This window comes from Conger conger, chromosome 15 (assembly GCF_963514075.1).
Source record: "Conger conger chromosome 15, fConCon1.1, whole genome shotgun sequence".
In the NCBI taxonomy this organism is placed as follows: Eukaryota; Metazoa; Chordata; class Actinopteri; order Anguilliformes; family Congridae; genus Conger; species Conger conger.
The window spans coordinates 25461774-25483724 of record NC_083774.1 but is presented as its reverse complement, the minus strand read 5'-3'; the positions used below and the strand labels follow the sequence as shown (position 1 = coordinate 25483724).

At 42.3% G+C, this 21951-nt stretch overlaps 1 protein-coding gene across 1 annotated transcript in view; it reads left to right on the top strand.

Moving 5' to 3' along the window:
- The first annotated feature begins 3814 nt into the window (after positions 1 to 3814).
- LOC133111170 (transient receptor potential cation channel subfamily M member 1-like) overlaps positions 3815 to 21951 on the top strand; it is a 40549-nt gene continuing 22412 nt past the window's right edge. Inside the window, exons 1-3 of the mRNA XM_061221330.1 lie at positions 3815 to 3901; positions 20549 to 20625; positions 21569 to 21770. Of these exons, the coding sequence (XP_061077314.1) occupies positions 3815 to 3901; positions 20549 to 20625; positions 21569 to 21770 (366 nt within the window). The remainder of the gene's footprint in view (positions 3902 to 20548; positions 20626 to 21568; positions 21771 to 21951) is intronic.

Genomic DNA, 21951 nt, shown 5'->3' with positions numbered 1-21951 from the left:
CAGAGCAGGAAGATCGGCGGTCAGCCTCATCACAAGTATTCTGGACGAAAGAGCATCCTGTCTTCTTGGTGCACCCCACCCAGTGAAACACACATTCACTTAGGGCTACAGCTAGCAGCCTGGCACAGCCCTGGTCATCAGTCTCTGTGAGAACCCGTCAAAGCTGTGCTGCTTACCAGCAGGAATTAGGCATTACGCATTCTTAGGGACAGACAACGCACAGCCACTCCCCTGTGGGACAGCAGGACGCAGGGCGATCACAGAGAGCGGTCCCCCCAGGACAGCCCGCGCACGGACAAGTGGCCCCATCCTCAGACGCCTCCCCCCTCCCGAGCTCCAGGTAAAGCTTTCATCTCACCTCTCTCACACCCAAACTGAAGGATCTTATTTTCCTTCAGTGTTGATTAAATCAGCGGATCTGGAGGCATCCCTGTAGCGTTCTCCCTTGGCGCTGTCTGTGAATACTTGTGTACTTATGTTTCAGCAAACGAGTTGCAACACTTAATTAAAAAAACAGCTAAGTGTTAGAATGAAATGCAAACTTGATGCTTACAAACCTAAAGGCACATTTCCGTGAACACTTGTTAGAAACTGTTTAATCCATTGTTTTACATGATTATATTTGGTGTTCGCTCATAAAATAAGTATATACAGTATATTGTTCTTTAGTGCATTACTACTTAATGATTCTCAAGAGAAAAGCTGTCCTGTTCAGCTGTACTCACTTAAAATCATTGTTTTAAAATGGGCCTAAATGCCGGGACAGGCCAACTGAATGAGAAGAAATACATATGATTGGCAGGTCGAGAATATTTTCTCACTGCATGAAAAGAGACATGACCAGATTCTCAAGACACACAGGCGATATTTGTGTCTGTGTGTATATATGTGCACAAATACAAGGTGATGCTGGTACCTGTGGACATCTGCAATATAGTTATGTGTAATTCAGACAGTGGGCTGTCTGTAGCGGGCCTAGTTTACTTTATGTAAAAGTTTTATCAAACTTAAATTCAAGGGCCATAAGTTACACCCAGCTGAAAGAAACAGCTCAAGCTGGTAGCTGATTGACCAGTTAGACCAGCTCCATACTTAACATGGTGTGACCAGCTCAAGCCACGTACTGAAACAGCTGGTAGCTGGTATTTCAAGCTGGTCATAGCTGGATTTTTCACCAGGGCAAGTTCAAGAGAGTGAAGAAAATGTTGTCTATGTTATTGTCAGTGGAAAGAATGATAAAATTTTTCAAAGATGACATAGCTGATGTGGCAATGACTCAGGCTATCACTGTTAAGTGACACTGCGGTTAGATGGAAGTGAGTCTGCGACCTCGAACCCGAGACTCTGTGTGCTCATGTCTGTTTTCCCAGTGTAGCTCTGGGGTGCCAGTCCACCACAGCCTACTCTGTATGGAGCCCTTTCTCACAACGCAGAATCAACTGGTTTCTCATGTGAGCCAGATTGTGAGAGAGCTGTAAGAGGGGTTTACTTTGCTGGATGACTGCACTTCTTTGTGTGGAGGGGATTAGCTTTAATTTCATCCTCTTATCTCTAGGTCAAGAGGGACTGTGCTTGCCTTTGTTAAAGTGATTGCCTCGATCCATGCGTCCGCTGGATCCATATTTCGATTTGTGCCTTGGGCATCGTACACAACGTTTGAGATGCAAGTTTGGCGAAATGCAAGGATATCCACGTACTTTAGAGACGTAGAACCGTTCAACTCGTTTACATAACCTGGTTTAACACAGCCAGATTCATTATTATAATTAATACTCGAGGTTATAGTATATAATCTAATATACTGTATAATAAAAATAATATAAACCTAGTGAAGAGACATCTAATGAATCATGTCATGATTATATGTCCTGAATAGGATCTCAGCCTCACCTATTTCAGTCTGCCCTCATGTGAGACATTTTGCACATTCACTGAAGCATTATAAATTCCTGTCACTACCAATAACTAATTTTTGTGTGTAGCCCTTTTCTCTCAGTTGAACACAGTATAGCAAACACATTTCCTGTTGGACTAAAAGCCTTTTCACCTGCAGAACTATGACACAGGAAATTGTATTTCTCCACAATTTCTATATTTATCAGTAAACATTATGACCATAGCCTGACCGTCACCAGAAGCATATTCAGAGTTTTAAACATAATTATATCACATAACAACCAGTAGAGGGGGCAGCTAGATCTTCGGTTTTACACCGATCATGAGATTATACCGTTACATGAGCAAAGTGTTTCAAAAATAGAAAAATGTATTTATCAAATTATCCACGTGGGGGAGGTGGGCGCAATTACATTTGGTGTAGAAAAGATAATACATATTACAATTGGTTCTGTACCACATAAAAGTGCTCCCTCTCATTTCCTTTCATTTTATCCTGAAAAGAAAATAGTATAATCTGTTTTAATTGCTTCTCATTATGCAAGATAAACAAACAAAAAACCTCTGCACATCTTCCTTTTAGACAGGTCTTCCGTTTAATAGGTCTTTAAATCAGAATATACTTATGTTGTGGGGGAAAAGGTGTAAAGGCTGACCTTGACAGACACATTGCAGATTGGCTACATGAGTTACTTTTGCACTATAAGAACAACCTCCCTAACTGAAACCCTCCCTCTCTGGGTGAAGCAAAGGCTAATTTTGTGCTGCCCTGTGTTGGCTCTAGTCAGCTCTGCCGTGGTCAGGATGCATGACTGACATATCCAATTTTAACAAACTTACTTCAACTGCAGCAATGTTTGATGAGAATGTCTTATATGAGAAACCCACTTCACAGCCTTTTCGGTTACTGGTGGGTGGTCGGCCTATTGAAATCAGTCCAAGAAGGACAAATATAACACTATTTAATTTAGCTGACACACCACAGCGAAATGCGTTCCAGCTACATCCTCTGAAGACACAACAGGAAAGAGACAGTGTGCTGTGTCAGACTGGAGGGGTTGATGGACCTCACACCGGAGCATCTGCCGACCGGCACGGCAGTTCAGCTCCAGGGCACCTTCTCCCCTCAGACACCACATCGACCCCGAGGAGCCACCCGAAACACGGCCAGATCACGTATCCCAAACGTCCTCAGAGGAACGTCGGGCACCCTGCAAACGGACATGACCCAGGGGCTAGGTGTATGTAGCAGGGCCGTGCTAGCCTACCGTCACCTCGGCACTGTGTCTGTCCCGTTGCTAACATCATGTCACCAGCCACATCTGAAACATCTCCGGTCTCATTCTCCCTGATTTGCCTACAGTGCCTTCAAGAACCATTTGCACTCAACTCGCCTGGCCCCATTTGCTCTGCTTGCTTTAAAACCTTTATTTATTTATTTATATATTTATTTTTTATTTCGGGCCATGGTGTTCTGTACCAAAGTAGATTTACCTTCAATCACCATTTATCAAATCTCCATCCATTAAAAAGCAGAGCTGTCGGGAGCGGAGCGTATTAATCCCGATTATAGGAGGCGAGAGGGAGGAAAGGGGGTCTATGTGTCAAGCGGGACGACAAGCGATTTTCATCTCAGCCCAGCATCTCTCCGTCTCTCCGTCTCTCCGTCTCTCCGTCTCTCCGTCTCTTCAGCAGAGACTGCCAGCAGCAGAGGAGACGAAAGAGGGATACGACCTCACTTTCTTCCCAACTTCTTGCGGTTTTGGAAGGCTTGTTCTTTTCACTCCCGTGATCTTTTGTTTTGTTTTTTTTGCGGGAGTACGGGATTGGCGCCCTTCCGTCCAGCCACCCGAGGGAAACCCTGCTGGGCGTTCAGATGCAGTGTGTGTCTCTGTAACGCTTCGCCAGGGGGTCACACATGGAGAGCAGGGGCTTCGGAACGAGGAAAGGGACAGGGTCCTTCAAACGTGCCTCCATCAAGAGAACCGTTTCCGGGTCGCAGAAGGTAGGCTGACTCCGCTTGGGCTGCAATGGAGGTAGGGCTAGGAGGAGGGAGGGCTGGGGTCAGGGCGTTTTTAGCTGTGCCTGTCTGTGGGCCCAGGTCATCTTCAGGGAGCCTTTCACAACTGCACAGGTAGCCTTCAGAGTTATGAACCACTCAGAGAAATCCCTGCCAGTAAAGTGTTTTTGGTGGTGGGGAGGGGTATGTGCGTGTGGGGTGAATGATTCATGTGCCAAACCTCAACCAAAACATTTAAGGCTGTTTCCACTTCTGTACTTATGTATACATCTCCTGTTTTTGTTTCGTTTTTTTGCCTCAAGGACACACACACAGTAATATTGTACTGTGTAATGAAGGATGCAGACTTGCTTATCTGACATTGACGTTAATATAGGCAGTGGATTCTGTGGACATGCATTGCTGATTAAATGATCAAGCACATTCATTCTAGAATGTGCAACTTTAAATTCAGTTAGTACAGTCCTGGTGACCTTTAGCATGGAGGTGTGTTGAACAGGAACATTATTGTCCACAGTTCAGGAGAGTTCACACAGGCCACAAGGTAAAGTTTGGTCAACTGAAATGAAATGGTTGAAAGCAAACATTAAATAGATACACAAACACATTTAAAGAAAAACAACAAGACACTGTACTGGCCACTGGAAAAACCCAAACAGTTTCAACAGTAACCTGACCGTGACTCCTGACTGCTTTCCATGCATGCAAAATACCTTCTTATGCCTTTGTAACATATAAGCTGAAAGCAAACATATGGAGGATTAACCTCTGAAGGGGTCATTTAACCAGGCAAATATCTGATTGTCTGAATGGTACAACAAAAGATATACTTCATAAAGGCTGCAAATACAGTAAGTGGCAGTCGATTGGCTTGTGGCCTGTGGCACCACAGGGACAAAAAATTGGCCATAGTGTCGACCAGGGACGGAAGAGAATCAAAGTGTTTGTTCCGTTGTCATTATGCAAAAGTGGCTTTTGTGGTTGATTGGGTACACTCCACTCAGCCTGCGTCAGCTGTGCATGAAGTGTACTCCGCAAGGAGTGCGTAGCACAGCTGCTCCAACGCAGCTGGTGCTCTCCCAAACTGACAGGGAAAGGACAGACTTCAGATATTGTCAAAAGTATTCATAGAAAAGTATCTATAAAAGTCTAAATGTAACACTTTCATTTGCTGAAAATGCATTTCATACTATTTGCGTCTAACTGATGTTCCATGATGTCTTTATATCTGTGAAAGAGGAGAAGCATATTTGGGAATTAACCTGATCCATTCTGCCCCCTTGCGGTTGTGTTGTCGACTGTTCAAGTTATTGTTGTGTTCATATTTATATCACACAGAAACTGTGACATAATAAAACTGCAAAACGGCGATGTTAGATTGTTAAAAAGACTATAGAATAGCAGGTTAGATGCTTATCAGCCTCTTATTTGCAAAGCAAGGCAATAAAACTCCAGCCTCCCCATGCCATGTTTTACAACACTGACCTCATCACAGACTTAGATAATAAAAGGTAACAACCTTTTTTTTTTTCTTAGCTCAATATTGTTCCGCATCCGCCCGACATATTTCCGGTTTGGTAAACATACAAGTCTGTTTCGCAAAATTATTCAATATAGACATATTTATGGAACAAATTACCCCATCTGATTATGAAGCTACGACTGTTTTCTGACTAACGATGAAGTTTATATATTGTAATAAATTCAGCTATTTTCAAGAAAACTATATTTTTGCCAGGACCATACCAAAGCCTTGAACTACTTCTTATTGTTGCATCAATGCATTACTAGGTCATTTCAGTACCAAGCTAATGTAAAACATGGTAAACATGGTAAACATGGTAAACATGGTAAACATGGCAAGTTTTAAATATCGCTGCGCTCGCATAGCAGAATGAATATACAGGTGTGCGTAATTACAGGACTTGGTTTATATAAACCTGTCATTGTACTGGCTAACGGGGCTAAAGTTAACCCAATTGTTCCATTTTAAATGTGATACAGTTGGGTTAGAAAGCATTAGAGTTGGTTAGAAAGCAAGTTGGTTAGGACAGCTTTTTTAGAAACTTTGGGCAAGCTTTATAAAAACATAACACAGCTATTCCAACAATTATAAATCATACTCTGATTCATACATCATTAGAGCCATTTTGTTTGTAAAATTAGGCAGGCATTAATTATTTGAATTTATTGCTGCATTTATGGAACAGAGCCTTCACATGTTTGGTGTTAACACTGAAATTAATGGTGATGGCCTATTAGAATGCAATATCTATATGCAATCAGGTATAAGGTATTAATTTACACTGGTAAAAGTAACTGGTAACATGACACGTTTCCTCATTCAAGGAACCACGAAAACATTGTTTATGCCTCTGTAATAAACCTTAGGCCATATATGTTGGCATAGGTCTGAATAGTCTGACATTGATAAAAAAAAAGTCCCCACACAAAGTCTCAGAAGGACCTCACTGAGTCCTGCACTCAAACTCCATTTGCTTAGTTTTTTCTACAAACACACACTTTGTCAAGACCATTTGGGCAACAGTCCAACTCATTAAACTGTACATGTGGAAAACAAACACTTGCAATTATTATATTAACTCATAGACGTTAATGAAAATACAGATGTAACCTGGGCCTGACAGGAGGGCTACAGTAACTTGCCCCTCTGTAACATGGAGATGGGAGATGGGAGATGAGATGTGTGGTCAATGCGACCGGGTTGCAGCCTGCACTGTAATGGAGGGTGACCCGTGTGTGGGGGGTGGTGGTGATGGTGTGAGGGCAGGAGTCGGCCATCCTGGGCCCTGTTAATCTGGCATAATGGTGCCAGCATGGACCCCAGCAGCTGCTTCAGATTAACACGGTAGTTTTCATTCCTTTCCGAAATCTGCTTTCACATGATTAACACACTAATATACGCATACACCCCATTTACAAACCAGCTGTGGAAGGTAATGGTGCCATTGGCCTCGGGAAAGTTTTGATGGATCGCACAAAGAACACTGTTGATGCTCATCTGTTTGCCACTGGAATAGCTAATCAAATCACATCACAAACAATAAGTGACTGTTTTATATCATTATCCAAAGTTACTGGGGAGTATCTTGGTAACACAGCATTTTGGAGCATATTGTGGTGTAACAAACTTTTTGATATGAATTAAGCAGAAATTGTCATTTCAAGCCCCCATTGTATCATGATTGCTCTCATCTTACAGTAAGCACTGTGATGTTCATCATAGACTTATTTCCTAAAATATAAATGTGTTTTACTGAAGGATCAAATAAATAAATAAAAATCACCACAGCAATAACTTAAACTTGGTATTATTAGAAATAAAATGTTCAGGTGCTCTCATACTGCATATGCTGTATATATGTATATATATATATATATATATATATATATATATATATATAGTATATACATATGTAATATAGACTCTAGATATGTAAGTATAGTATCTTCCCAAGTTTAAATAATTTCCTTTATCTGTGGTACATGTAAGTTAGCCTAAAGAAAGCACACAAGCAAAGCTATACAGACTGAATAGTTATCTAGACTCATGCAGTCTGCTTAATATGGTAAACAGGTTGAAATATTTTGGTATATTCATAAAATGTGCTTCATTTTTCCTTCAAGAATTAACATAGAATAGTAGCTGGGGTTTGCATTTATACCGTAATATGAAACAGCGAGGTGTTGGCATTAGCGTCGGCCAATACCTATAATACTAATACCAATATATCAGCTTAAATATTGCTTATTGATACTGGCCCCGGCGGCACGGATGGTGCAGTGGGTAGCACTGACGCCTCACAGCAAGGAGGTCCTGGGTTCGAATCCCCGTCGGCCGGGGCCTCTCTGTGCGGAGTTTGCATGTTCTCCCCGTGTCTGCGTGGGTTTCCTCTGGGTACTCCGGTTTCCTCCCACAGTCCAAAGACATGCACGTTAGGCTGATTGGAGAGTCTAAATTGCCCGTAGGTATGAGTGTGTGAGTGAATGATGTGTGTGCCCTGCGATAAACTGGCGACCTGTCCAGGGTGTATTCCTGCCTTTCGCCCAATGTATGCTGGGATAAGCTCCAGCCCCCCTGCGACCCTGATCAGGATAAGCGGGTTCAGATAATGGATGGATGGATGGATGGATACTGGCCCCCTAGAATTCCCATATCATGCACACTACTCCGGACTATGAATTCTCAGGCCTGGAACAAAATATTAGGAGGACAATCCCTGTTTGGTAGCAGAAATAGTTACACCCCGTATCACTCTCTGGCCTGGGACAAAGTGTCCCAGTATCTGCAGCCCTTTAAATGGAAATATTTGTATTTCATATATTTGTCACTCAGGGCATCCACATCTTTCGGTTTTGGTTGTGCCATTTACTGCTGTATGTTGCAGTCCATATGCTTACTTTTACCTTCTGTATTTAGAGTGCAATGGAGGTGAAACTGTACTGTGGTATAAATGAATCCAGACACTTCATAGAGGCACAGATATACTGTAAGAGACATTTAGAATGCATTAGAAGCACCTTTGGCCAAAGCCCCCCCACCCCAATCCCCATTGTGTACTTTTTTAGTGATTGATCTGACCCTCCAGTTGGAATTTGGCCACAGAAATGGAAAACTTAATCCATGTGCCAGCCTGACAGTTTCATAACACCTAATCCCTGCTTTTGATAAAATCAGCCTGTTATTTGAATTTGAGTCCAGTAGAAAAAAAGAGGAAACTAATGCAATTTATTTTTTTCTGTTCACATGGCAACCTTTAATCCTTTTGTTTTTTTGGATTTTGTTTTTTTAATCAGTAATAAGTTTATAGATTCCATCTCTGGCACTGGGTTTTTGTGCGGTATGCTATCAGGACTGCCGGCAGACACAGACAGCCATGGTCTCCCAGGGTAAAGTCTCCTTTCTGTGCAGCCTTTGTGTTAAATCTCAAACTTCTTCCTTGTGATAATGAGCACAACCCAGCCAGCATAAGACACTATTAAAGCAATTTGCAACACTGCAGCTGTGGCAACAGCTTAGCAACAGTTTTCCAACATTTATTTTTTTAACTACGCTTCCCCGCCCCCGCACCACAACATTCCACTGACCCTAGGTCTGTGTCACGCTTATTGTGTACTTACTTTCACAGGGAAAGTAAGTACACAATAAGTACACAATAAGTTAAAATGTTTTCAGGATGCAGTTGGGACCTGACCAAGTCACAAGAGTCATTTTCACATCACATCTACAGCATAAGTGTTTTAAAAAGGTTATTTGGCTTTGGAATAACAGTTGGAATGCTAGTTGGTGCTAGTTTCCCATTTCTTTGAATCCACTGAGTGCATGTCTCTATCAGCCTAGGTGTGGGGGTGGAAGTGGGAATCATTGCTTCACTAGGCATAATTAATCAAGTCCACAGCATGTCCAGTGTGCCTATATGTAAAGCTCTAACCTCCTCTCAACTCGCAAGGCCTAAAACAGCTGCTCCTGCACTCTGGAAAACCCAGTAATGAAAGTATTTTTTGGCAGGATATTGCCATTACTGTATTCAGCATAACCGTCTCGCTGTATGTCGAAGGCACTGGCCCAAATCTGTCTAGGAACCGGCATGTCTGGATCACTGCGTTCTTTGGGAGGAGCAACAAGGAGGTGATTGTCAGTTCACCTGCTCTCCTGGTTGGTGCAGACACTAAAACTGGGGCAAATGACAGATGGACTCCTACCCTCACATTGGAGAGGGCAGCCGTTACCATTCCCTCCCTACCTCTGCCTTTGTTTGAAATCAGGCTCTCTGATTGGAGAACTGGACTGTGTGCAGAATCCTGAATTCACCTTTGCTTTTTTTTATGTGCAGTTACATGATTGCAGCAAACAGCTTAAAACACAGGCTGTTGCTAAACTATTGCTCAACATCATTTTAATCTCTATCCCGAATGGCTGTTTTTACCATGAGACGGAAAAAAAAAATCCTTGGCTACCCTGAGAAAGCAGAACACTGTTCAGGCCTCCTTTCTCTTTCATATGGTATGTATCAAAGGGCTGCATTCATTCTTGTATACAAAAATAGATATACAAAGCTCCACATGACCAGCTTCCATATAAACTGGATACATTTCTGCTTCGTCTGCTTAGCACAACACTGCATTTCCACCCTATATTCTTTCATTTTTAATGCAGATTTGATTGATTTCAATATTTGTCTCAGTCTGGAAAAATGACAGTCATGTAATATAATGTAACTGTTATATACAATATAACCTAAATAGATAGCTTTTTAGTGCTTTATTATAACAAATGCTGAAGGTCCATTAATAACATTTTCTTATGGTATGCCACACACACAAACTTTCTTTAAAAGAACAGATCTTATGACTCTCAAATCTCAGGGCTAATCAATGGCATGTTGTTCTCATGTGATGGCTAACTGGATTTGCATAGCTCGGAGGACAATCAGCCTTTTGAGAAACAAGCTGAGAGAAAAACAGCTACATAAAGAGAATCTCTCAAAGTAAAAAATAAAATAAAATAAAAATAAAGGCTTCTGGGGGAAGCAACACCACAACCTTTTCGACCTTTCAATTTCACTTCTTGCTGGTGCCTCCAGTCTCTTTGCACACTACATTATAGATTTAATTTTAAATGGATAAAATTGGCATTTTTGTCATAAATCTACACTCAATAATCCATAATGACAAACATGTTTAGATATTTTTGCAAATTTATCCTGATTGCTTTATCCTTGAGATGTGTCAAGTCCACCTGTGGCAATTCATTGATTCAACAGTTTAGAAATGCACACACCAGTGTATATAAAAACCAAGCCTTGAAGTCCAAGGATCTCTCTGTAGACCTCTGATGAAATTGTGGCGAGGCATAGATCAGGGCAAGGGAAAACCATTTCTAAAGCTTTGAGAGTTCCCAGGAGCACAGTGGCCTCATTATTTATGAAATGGAATAAGTTTGTAACCATCTGGACTCTTCCAAATGTTGGTCATCCAGCCAAACTAAATAACGGGGCAAGAAGGGCCTTGGTCAGGGAGGTAACCAAGAATCCAACAGCCACTTTAACAGAGCTTCGGAAGTTCTCCGCAGAGATGGGAGAACCTGCCGGAAGGACAACCATCTCAGCAGCACTTCATCAATCAAGCCTTTATGGTAGAGCGGCTAGACAGAAGCCTAAATGCCGCTTGGAGTTTGCCAAAACTGTTTCTCAGCAGCAGGGACAGTGAGACAGGTCAGATTTGAGGGAAGGATGAATGCAGCCAAATAAAGAGGTCCTTGAAGAACCTGCACCTGACTGCATGCGACCTCAGACTGGGGCGACTTCAGCATGACAATGACCTGTAGCATACAGCCAAGACAACGCTGGAGTGGCTTTAGGACCAGTTTCTGACTGTCCTGGAGTGGCCCAGCCAAAGCCCAGACTTCCCAACCCGATAGAATTTCTGTGGAGACACCTAAAGATGGAAGTTCAAAGACACTTCCCATTAAAACTGACAGAGATTTAGAGGATCTGCTAGGAAGAATGGGACATGCTGCCCAAATCCAGGTATGCAAAGCCTGTAGAGACTAACCCAAGAAGACTCAAGGCTGTAACTTCTACAAAGTACCGAATTAAGGGTCTGAATACTTCACTGAGATTTCAGTTTTTGATTTAATAAATTAGCAAGAATTTATAAACATGTTTTTATGGGTTATTGGGTGTAGATTGATGGCAATTTTATCAATTTAAAATTTAGTCTACACAATATAGTGTGCAAAAAGTGAAGGGGTCTGAATACTTTCTGAAGCCAGTGTATATAGTTCTTGTCTCCTTTTGTTAGGATCTAACCCCCTGCATTCAGTTCAGCCACATAGCCGATCAGGTTCAATTAGTAATACCTTTTATCTTCACTGTCGGTGACATCACATTCCGCATACTTTACCAACGTCTGTCTATCAAATTTGGTTATGCTGAACTTTGATCAGGTGGCCAAAAACAAGCTAGCTTCTTTCTCCCCAGAGGTCCAGTCTCTGGCCCTTAAGAGACACATTGAGTTTCAGGGAATAAAATATAAAGAAAATGTGTAGCTGGATGTATGAATCATTCATTTATTGACTTTATAATGACTATATAATCTGGGGATGCATTTGGTATGGCCAACTAGAATACTTGTCCAGTTGCATTCATATTTATTCAATTCAGCTTTAGGATATTGAGTGTCTGCTGATGTTGCTTATATTGGTTATCAAAGTGGAAAACAATGGTTGAAATGTCTGTTCATATTTCCCTCATGCAAGTAAGGCTTCTCCCTTAAAACGTCAATCGCCATGTTCGTCTGGTGCAGAGTCAGTGTAAGATCCAGGTCAGGCGATGGCGCGTACAGCAGGGCAGCTCGCTGACCGCTGCGTAATGGCCAATGTGGCGAGATAGCCGTTGTGTTTGTCAACATATGCGGCAGCAGCCGAGGTCATGTGGTCATTGTGCCATCGCCGTGGGCTGTGTGTTGTGACGAGATGAGCTGGATTTGAGCTTTGACTGTTGGCTGACCGAGCTCCCGGCTACACAAATGCGATTACGTGATGTTTTTCCACTGCCGTAGTCTGTGTTTTTTGTTTCAACAAGGCGTGGCAGACAAGAAAGGCAAAGTACAGTGAATGTTTGTTTTTTTTAATTACAGAACAACCTCATGTTCTAACAAGACTGCTGTCCCTCTCTCTCAGTGGCCTATGGCATCAGAATCAAGAGCCCAAAAAATCTGTACAGAAGCCTATATACCAAATATAAAGTAATACGACGATGTTCTCAATCTCCATCAAAATCAATGTGCCAGGATCAGCCATTTCAACCACAAAGCTTTAGGTGGATGGATTCAATACAAAATCTGTTTTAAGGACAGCCTGTATATAAAAATGAGTTGGTGACGCCTTTCAAGATACTTCTAAATCTAGTATTTCCAGGAACTACCTCAGTTCCTATAACTACTATAAACTACTATAGTTTCTTGTCTTTGATGACACTGTCAGAACTTGGTGCCTTCTATTGCAAAATATGATTATATACTATTTATGATTAAATACAGTTGTGAGGGGAAAAATGTTGACCTGACTGAAGCTATAGGGTGCATCAGAACGAGTTATGATCAGGGTACAAGAATATACTGGTGTGAAGTGGCTAGGTGTGAGTAATGGTGTAGGCTGACCATGTCTGCTAGTAACAGACTGAATGCTAAAGGATCAGCAGATTATAAGCATGTGATTTCAAGACAGAGGGGCAACTAGGGCATTTTTGGATTGTGCAGCTGAAATGGTCAGGTGACCAAAAAACAGTGATCTCTTTAGTGAGAGACACACTGCTAAGCATTAGCATTTACTATTAAATATAAAAGTGCATGTAAGAAACCCATGGATTAAAAAAATGGGTAAAACCTTAAGGCAATTCACAGCATAGTGCTTGGGATTTTTGTTGTTGTGAAGATTAGCCACTGGCTTATTAAATTATACAAAGGCAAAACCTTTCAGTGCTATGTTTACCGGCTGAAATGGCGGAGATTTGGTGGATCCTTTCCTTAATTAGCAGTCCTGTTTTTAGAAATTCAGCAGAGACATATTCATTTAATTCTAATAATTTTCCAGCCTAATTTTGTGAAACTGTTTTTCACAATAATTCTAGAGTTATATTTTTATTAAACATGGAATTTACTTTACTGTAACTGGGATTGGCAATAATTCACATTCATTTACTTATAGAAACTAAATCAGATTTCCACAATACCTCAGAATTTTAGCTGCTCATGGGAACTTGGAACAAGGCCGTTCCTTCTTTGGCGGGATTTGGGTTTTAGTCACTGTGGATAATTAGTTTAAGTAAGCAGTGCTAAGTATGTTACTGTTTGGGCTGGTGTTGAAACAGCTTTTCCTCTCTACATCTGTAATTAACAGAAGCCCATGTGACACCGAGCACTCTCCCCCATGGCCCCCACTCCCCCCAATCCAGCCATCCCGTCAGACAACTCGAACAGCAAAGATGCGTCACTGAAATGGACGTGCCCTTTCCCACTTCTGAAGGAAGTCATTTCGAGTTTGGACGATGTAAAATTTTGAAAGGATTGCTGGTGGAGGGTAGAATTAATCTCTTTATGCCGTTAACAAGTAATCGGCATTCAAGTGTATTGCAGGGGCTCAACTAATTGTGGCTGCTTTCAAATTATGTGGTAGAACAACCTATAGTGCTGTCTGTCCCAATCTCCAGTTTATGTCTCCAGTTTATGTGAGTGGCTCCGTATAACAGCACAGTTGCATGCAATCACTGAAATGAACCAAACTGTGACCAAATACAGGCCCTAATATTGTTTCCTGATTTACAGCCCAATTACATTTTTTATCACAAGCCTGGGTGCTCACTTCAAATCGCTCTCAATTTTCCCCTTCTTTAAGTCCCAGTTTAACTGCTTACTGAGCAATTTTTTTATTATATATTTTTTTAACAACTTAAAACAGCAACAGCCACTTAATCTTAATTTACTTCCTGTTTCCACAGTTGCTATGCCGACACTTCCTGTCAAAATTTGCACCTGCCCCAAATGACAACACAGTGGATTGCACTGGGTGATCAAATCCACAAAACACGAAGCTGCATCCAATTCAGGAGCTTAAAATTGACATCAACAACTGCTAACAGGGCTCAGTATGTGCTTGACATATCAATTACACAATAATAAATAGACCTAATCACTGACTGACAGTGAAACACTTTACACTATTTAACACCAATCATTTGGGCCTAGTCTCAGGTAAATTCTTCTCTTTCACTTCACAGGGAATTACAATAAGATTCAATTAATCCTAATTGAATCGCTAATTCTCTGTAAACTCTCAGACGGATAAGTTGAAATCTTAACATGGCGCACTGTGCAAGTAAATCTTATTGTAGCTCAGGGGCCAGTGTAATGAGGAGAATCTGGGTTCCTTACAGTCTGCTACACACCAGACTCCGGATGATTTTCCGGCACGGAGAGGACCGGCTCCTCACCCAAAACTAATCCCACCTGCCATGTACACTGGTGTGGAACAATGCGGCCTGCGTTTGAAGTTCCCCCCTAACACTGCAAGAGAAGGGAAAAGGCTGGCAAGAAACCTGTCTGGACCATAAAAGGAAGAACTTTGAAAGCAAGCTTCAACTTTTTTACTCTTTTCTTTGCCAGTGTATTTGCTGGCTAGTGGATAAACTCTGACCTGCAGCTATCCACGACAAAAGCAACAACTTTCTGATGACATTTACGTGTATAAACATGTACAGCACACTCTTCATCGGTCTCCCTCACTCATACGCCCAATCACACCACCCAGAAATAAAACATTAAGTAAGTGGAAGCTGACAGAAAGTGGGCCATTACATTAATTGTTGTGTTGTCAAAAAAAGCTGTGCCAATCTGGATTAAATCAACATTTGTGATTTGACTAAATGAGAATGTCGTATTTCCCATCATAATCAGTTTTTATGTAGTATCGGTATTTACTTGTCAGTAAGAATTTGAGGAAACACAATGATTGTACCCAGGTTGTAATTTATTCATTTTGCATGTGAGGTGATTGATAACCTACCTGAGGTTAACCCCATTTAAACCAGGTTAAAAAGTCTCTGTTCGTGCAATTCAGAAAATCATAAAAAAGCCTAGTAGTCAAAAAGCCCCTGGTCAAATTGTTTTACAATTGATATCCAAGTGACCAGAAGTGAACTTGACCTAGAAATGGTACAACATTAAATATGACCCATTTCTTAATTTTAAAGCAAGATTACTTTTAGTTTCAAAATAATAATAATAAAAAAAAGGAAAGTTTGGGAACCCTGTGAGTTATTACTTTAACTTGAGCAACTATAATAGCTTGTAAACCTCCTTGGATTTCCCCCCATTCTTCCTGGCAGAACACCTCTAGCTCTAATATTCTTCAGCCTCCTTGCATATACGGCATGTGAGATCGCTCCACAGATTTTTAATAACATTTAAGTCTGAGGACTATGGCGGCCATTTCAAAACCTTCATCTGCCTTTCCTGGAGGTACTTCATAGTGGATTTTGAGGTATGCTTTGGATCATTTTCTTGCTGGAATATCCAACCTCTCTTAAATTTCAATGTCTGAACTGTCCTTTGAATATTAGCCTCTAGAATTTCTTGATATCTTGTGAAATCCATTCTTCCTTCCACTCGCACAATATTTCCTGTGCCCCCAGCTGCCACACAACCCCAAAGCCCATTGTTCCAAAAGGCTTCAGGTCATTCTGACAACTCTGCCATGCAGGTCTTTGTTGTTTGAAGTACTTTGTATTGCTGCCCTGTGAACCGCACTTTTACAGTGATGTGTGGGTTCTGAGCATTTCTCACCTGGTCTCAGAAATATCTGAAATCTTTCTTGGTCTCCAAGACCTTGCCTTGACTTTAACTTTTTCATTCATCCTCCATTTTCTAATAATGTTTCTGACGGTGGAAATAGGTTGTTTGAAACATAGCATTTTTTTTTGCCTTCTCCTTCTTAGTGGAAATGAACCATCTTCATTCTGAAATCCTTGGACAACTGTTTAGAGAAACCCATGGTTTTTTTTTTGCCACTGCAGTTGGATACTTTAGAAGGCATAGAGTAATTTCAGAATGAAAAGTTCAGCCCTAAGATTATACTCACCTGACTCATTGAAGCCCTAATGAGTAAATCACCTGGGTCAGGGCCTTAGTAATCATCTTTTTAACAAAGAATAATCCAAAAGGGTTCCCAAAGTTTTGCACAGGGCCCCTTTGCTTTTTTTATAATTTATATACAGTAAAAAATGAAAATTTAAAATTTGCAGAAAGGTCTCATGTTTAACTTTGTACCATTTAGAGTTCAGGTTTGCTTTTGATCAAGTACAGATTCACTGCAACAGACATTTAAACCAGGGGTGCCCACATTTTTGCACCCCACTCCACCTAATCTGAATCTTTGAATCAGGCTGTGTGCTGCACAAACACAGCCAGAGTAACACAGCAGCAAAGCAATGGTAGGGACCGCTTGGGCCGCTGAAGGAAGACAACACCGTACCATGAAGCGCGTCGAGCTGAGCTGCCCGTCATATCACCAGACACTGGCCCTGAACTAAAAGCAACAGTAATGCTAAACAGCGAAGCCAGCTAAATGCCTTTTGCCCCCATGCAGTCATGCTTCTTTGCAAACAAGCCTTTTTCCATTCTTCAGCTGATAGACATTGTAGGGGGAGTAGACAGTATTCAAGCTAGAAAAAAAACTAAACTTATTTTCAGAGGAGTCAGAGGTTTTCGGGATATGTACGACACATTTCTGCTCAGTGACACACATGATTTACTCAGAGGTGCAATTATTTGCAGGTCCAGGAGGCCATTTGTGTTCAGTCCATGTTGACTTCAGCTGAAGCGGTTTCCTGGACTATTGAATGGCTATTAGAGAAAAAAAAAAAAAGATTAACCAGAATTAGGGTGGATGACCTTGCCTCAAACTGGAGCCCCCATCCTTTCTTAATAAGCAGGCTTTCAAAAGAATGTCTGTGTCCAATTGTTTCAATTATGCAAATGGGCACTGAAATCGAAGCAGTGGGGGTGGTGTTGGGGGGGGGGGGGGGGGTACTCAAATTAAAAGTTGGAGCTTTCATTCTTTCATTCACCCCCCTTTTTGGAAATTTTCTTTCCTCCTCCACCTCCATCGGGAAGCGACACCCGCATAACTTACATCTCGGCCTTCGTCGCGCCCAACTGGACTTTCCTCATGCTTGTGGAAGAAGAAGAAAAGTGAAGGAAAAAGCCGGAGGAGTTGGAGACTGTGGGAGGCGGGGGTGGAAGCGGTGGGTGGGTGCTATCAGAGTAGATTTGTTGTGCCTTGTTCCAGGGATGAAAATACCCAGTGGTCATGGAGAAGGGTCATGAGACTCCCAAAAGGATTACCCTGAACTGGAGTCATGAGACCCGGCCGAACAAAGGCCCTGCTCACATGCTCATCATATGAACCGCTCCCCATAAAGTGGTGAGGTTTCATGTGCTGTGAGCTTCATTAGCGCTGGGAGGACTGGAGGAGAGCAGCAAGGCCAGGGGAGAGCCCGGGGACCGGCCTCAGAGAGCAGCCTGCGCTCCGTTCCTCTTTCGGCTCCCGCCCGCCTGCTTCTTCAGGGGCTCTCCAGGTAGGACAGAACACACACACACACACACACCTGCTGGAGCCTTCCGTTTCTGAGGCTGCATGGGCTGTTCATTCTTTCCCACAAACTTTAGTTTTATGCTCTGTGATGTTTTGTTTTTATCACTTTCATATTTTGCGAACGAGTGATTTGTTGCGATTGTCCATTCTTCACGATCGGGGTTTAAGAAACATTTGCGAATAGGTTTTTAATGTTTTGTCAGAAAACGTCCTAACAGAATTTGTGAAAAAGTAAAATCTGTGCAAATCCTGTGGCGGCCAGGATGTTTAAGAACTGTTTCTGCTCCCTGAAGCTAACTGCACACAACTATCCGAGAATTTAAACTGTCATTGAAACGATACGGCAAAGTTCAAAATGACAATTTCACAATTATTTTCCAATACACTTTAGTAAACCGTTTCTTTTTTGGGAATGTTAGTTTTAATGTTTCTTGGGACCATGTTATCACACCATTCCTAAGAGAGCAGAAATCTGTCTATGTCGTCAGTTCAGCATGTTTTGTGAGTAGGTAGAAAAGGAGAGGGAGAGCGAGCATGTGGAATAGGAGTTAGAAACATAGACCTAGATGAATCAGACCCTGGGAGGGGCACCACCCTAGCTCAGCTCCGAAACATACCTTACCAACAGCGGAGTGCCAACATGAACAGCCACAGAAAATATGCAGCTAGAAATCCAGCCTACATTTAGGGTATGTCTGCCTGCAAAGCAAATGGGAGAAATATAATGCATCTCCAGAAGTACTTTTACTCCCACTTAATTCTCACTTTTTAGTTCAGTTACACATATTACAATTTAAAAGGGTTTTTGCCTGACAAGCTCAGCTCACCAAATTAAATGAGGGCATTACTTCCTGCATTACTTACTGTTATAATGTGATGCCATAGTGTACCTTGTACTTATTGTACTTTTTGTGTGGCTGGGGGTGTGGAGGCGGGTGTGTGGGTGTATAGATGGGGGTGAGGGTACCAGCGTTCACTCATGCCATTTCCAGTCCTCTTTGTGCAATCCAAGCCCGAACTTCCAGAAGAGACCAAACTTCAAAAGGTTTTAATTAGGACCCAGAAGCCCAGACAGATATTCCTTTGAACAAAAGTTATTTCTGGTCCAGCACTGTCTGGAACAGGGTCAAAAACCTCCACGTGAGACAACTAATGCTATTCTGGGGCAGAGGGCGCAGAGAAGGGAACTGAGTATTGAGTGTTGTCATCCTACGTATGCATGCGCTGATCACTCAAAGCAAAGTGAAACGCTAGAGTTTCATATTTTATGCCCATGGTCATCCCCTTAGTTTATATACAATGAAATATTAGTGTAATGTTTATGTTTATAAAATTTTAAAAAAGACAGTGTCAGTTGTGTTGTTGGCTATCCATCAACCCTAGAGCCTAAGAGAGAGGGAGAGAGGGAGAGAGAGAGTGAGTGAGTGACAGAGGGAGAGAGTGAGTGAGTGAGAGAGAGAGGGAGAGAGCTTTCATAGTGAGTGCAGTGTTAATCGCCATGGCATATTAACGTAAGTCATTAAAAGTACCGGGCTTTTGCACGCACATTTTCGCTGCCGTGCCCCGGAGCGTCCTCAGGCCGGCGGGCAGGGCCTCTGCTTTAGCGTTTAGGCCGGATTACGATCGGGCTCGGGGTAAGAGGATTTGCTACATCAAGGACACTAAAACTTGGGTGTTTGCATGACTAAAAGCAGAATTCTTGCGGTAATTAATGTTACACATATGTGCATGTGTATCCTGAAGGGGAATGTGAGTGGGATCAGGCAGCGTTTAATGCACATGCCTGCGGGCGCAGCTGTGAACTGGGAGCGCCGAAAAGCATCTCAGTGCATATCACTTTCAGGCACTCGTCTGTGATCCTGTCTTTATTGGCTCGAGGCTCTCTGAATGTTAAAACATGGGGGGGAAGAAGAGAGAGCAAAATGGCATTATGCGCCATATCTTATGCCCAGCCACACGGCACACGCATATTCCGTGAGCTGTACCTAGAAACCTCAAGTCTCAGGCCTTGTTTTGAGAATCCCTGCAAGTAGCATTATCAGAATATTGCTCTTTTTTTTTGTGGTAAACCTGATGTGTGGTGCCGTTTGTCAAATACCAAGTTATATTGGTTAAATTAAATATAAATAATTTAATTTTAAAAAACAGGGCTGGGATTCAATGAATTTTGTCCTTGACTTAGGGTTAAATACAGTAATTTGTTTTTTGTAGTTTCTAAGTTTTCTCTGGCAAGAAGATACACTATCACATTCAGCCTTTCTTTAAGTAAAGGACAAATGTTGAGTGAATACTCAAGGTCTCAGAAACAAACCGTTTGGCGATTGTCTTGCCCGCAAGCAGGGTTTACGAATGTCTGTCTTTCAGAGAAGTACAGACTGCATTTCTCACAATGAAGAACACTGATAACTGATGCAGATCTTCACTTATTTCCTCCCGTTTTGCCTCGTTTTGTTTTGTAGGCCCAGAAAGCCTGGATAGAGAAGACCTTTCAGAAAAGAGAATGCATTCAGATAATACCCAGCAAAGAACCAAACAAGTAAGTGGAGATATGGGTTGATGTGCATACTAAATTATATATTGTACGTAATTATTTGCTAATCATTTTGTATGTTGTAAATATAAAAGAAACAAATATCTGTAAAGGAAAATAAAACCTCACTTCCAAGTTATCAAATACAACATTTCACTGTTATAAGCTGAAGCAGCAGGTAAGTGCTGCATTGTCACGCCAGAGAAAGGAAAGTATTATGGCTGTATGCTGCCTTAACAAGCGTCTGAAGCAAAGCCAGGCGTTCCACCTCGTGATCGTGGATCATTCCCCGTTGGTGCATCTGAAACTGAGTGTGATGGATGAGAGCCTATCACATGGCTCATCAGGACTAGGCCACGGATTACATGGGGGATGGCTGCCAGCACGCCGGTTCTGTGTGCTTGGCAGCACGTATTCTCTCGAGGGCCAGGACACCGTCTACAGCCTGTGGAGACAAAAGCTCCTGCTGATTGGATGAGAGCAGAGACAGCCAACGGCCTACATACAGACACCAAAAAAACAGGCCCCCACTGCCGCAGAGCCTCGCTAATTGAGTCTCTTTTCTTGTCAGTTTTATTTTTTTCCCTTAATTGCGCTTTTTCTTATGAGAAAAGACACACTAAAGGTACACGTGCTTCACCATTCCTGTCTTACTGGGAATTCAGTGTCCAAGTCTGTCTGGAATGAGTGTCCAGATGGCAACAGGCTTCTTCTGTTCAATGTCATATTGTGACATCACCATTTGCCCCTAGCAGCCACTTTATTGTTACACGTTCCCGCTGTCTTCTGCACGTAGCCTGTCACCTGTCCCTGCCTATCCAATCAGCATTTTATTCCAAAATCCACACCCCCTTGGTTTTCTTCACATTCCTGAGTCACTGCTACAGCCCTCACTGTTCCACTCTTTTTACTTATTTTTTCTCTTTTCCCTTGATCCCTTGCCCTGCAGGTGCTGTTGTGGGCAGATAGTGACCCAGCACCCTGCCATACCCTCGATTGCCACCACAAAGGGAGCGGAGGACGGGGCCCAGATCGTGCCAGTGGAGCCCTCACAGGAGAGATGGTCGGTCCTCAAGCACACCAGGGCCTCACCAACCGACGCCTATGGCATCATCGAGTTTGGGGGCGGAGGCCACGTCAACAAAGCCATGGTAGGCACTCGGGTAGACCCCGCAACACGCACTTTTTCCAGGCCTGACTGCATCAAGGTAAATCACCTGAATGTGTCAGTGGTGAAATTAACAGTGGTGTATTATGTGAAGGCTCCTACTTCATTACATTAAAATAAGCAGCTTAGATTTTTGGTGTAGCGATGTGCACAGCTCCCTGGTA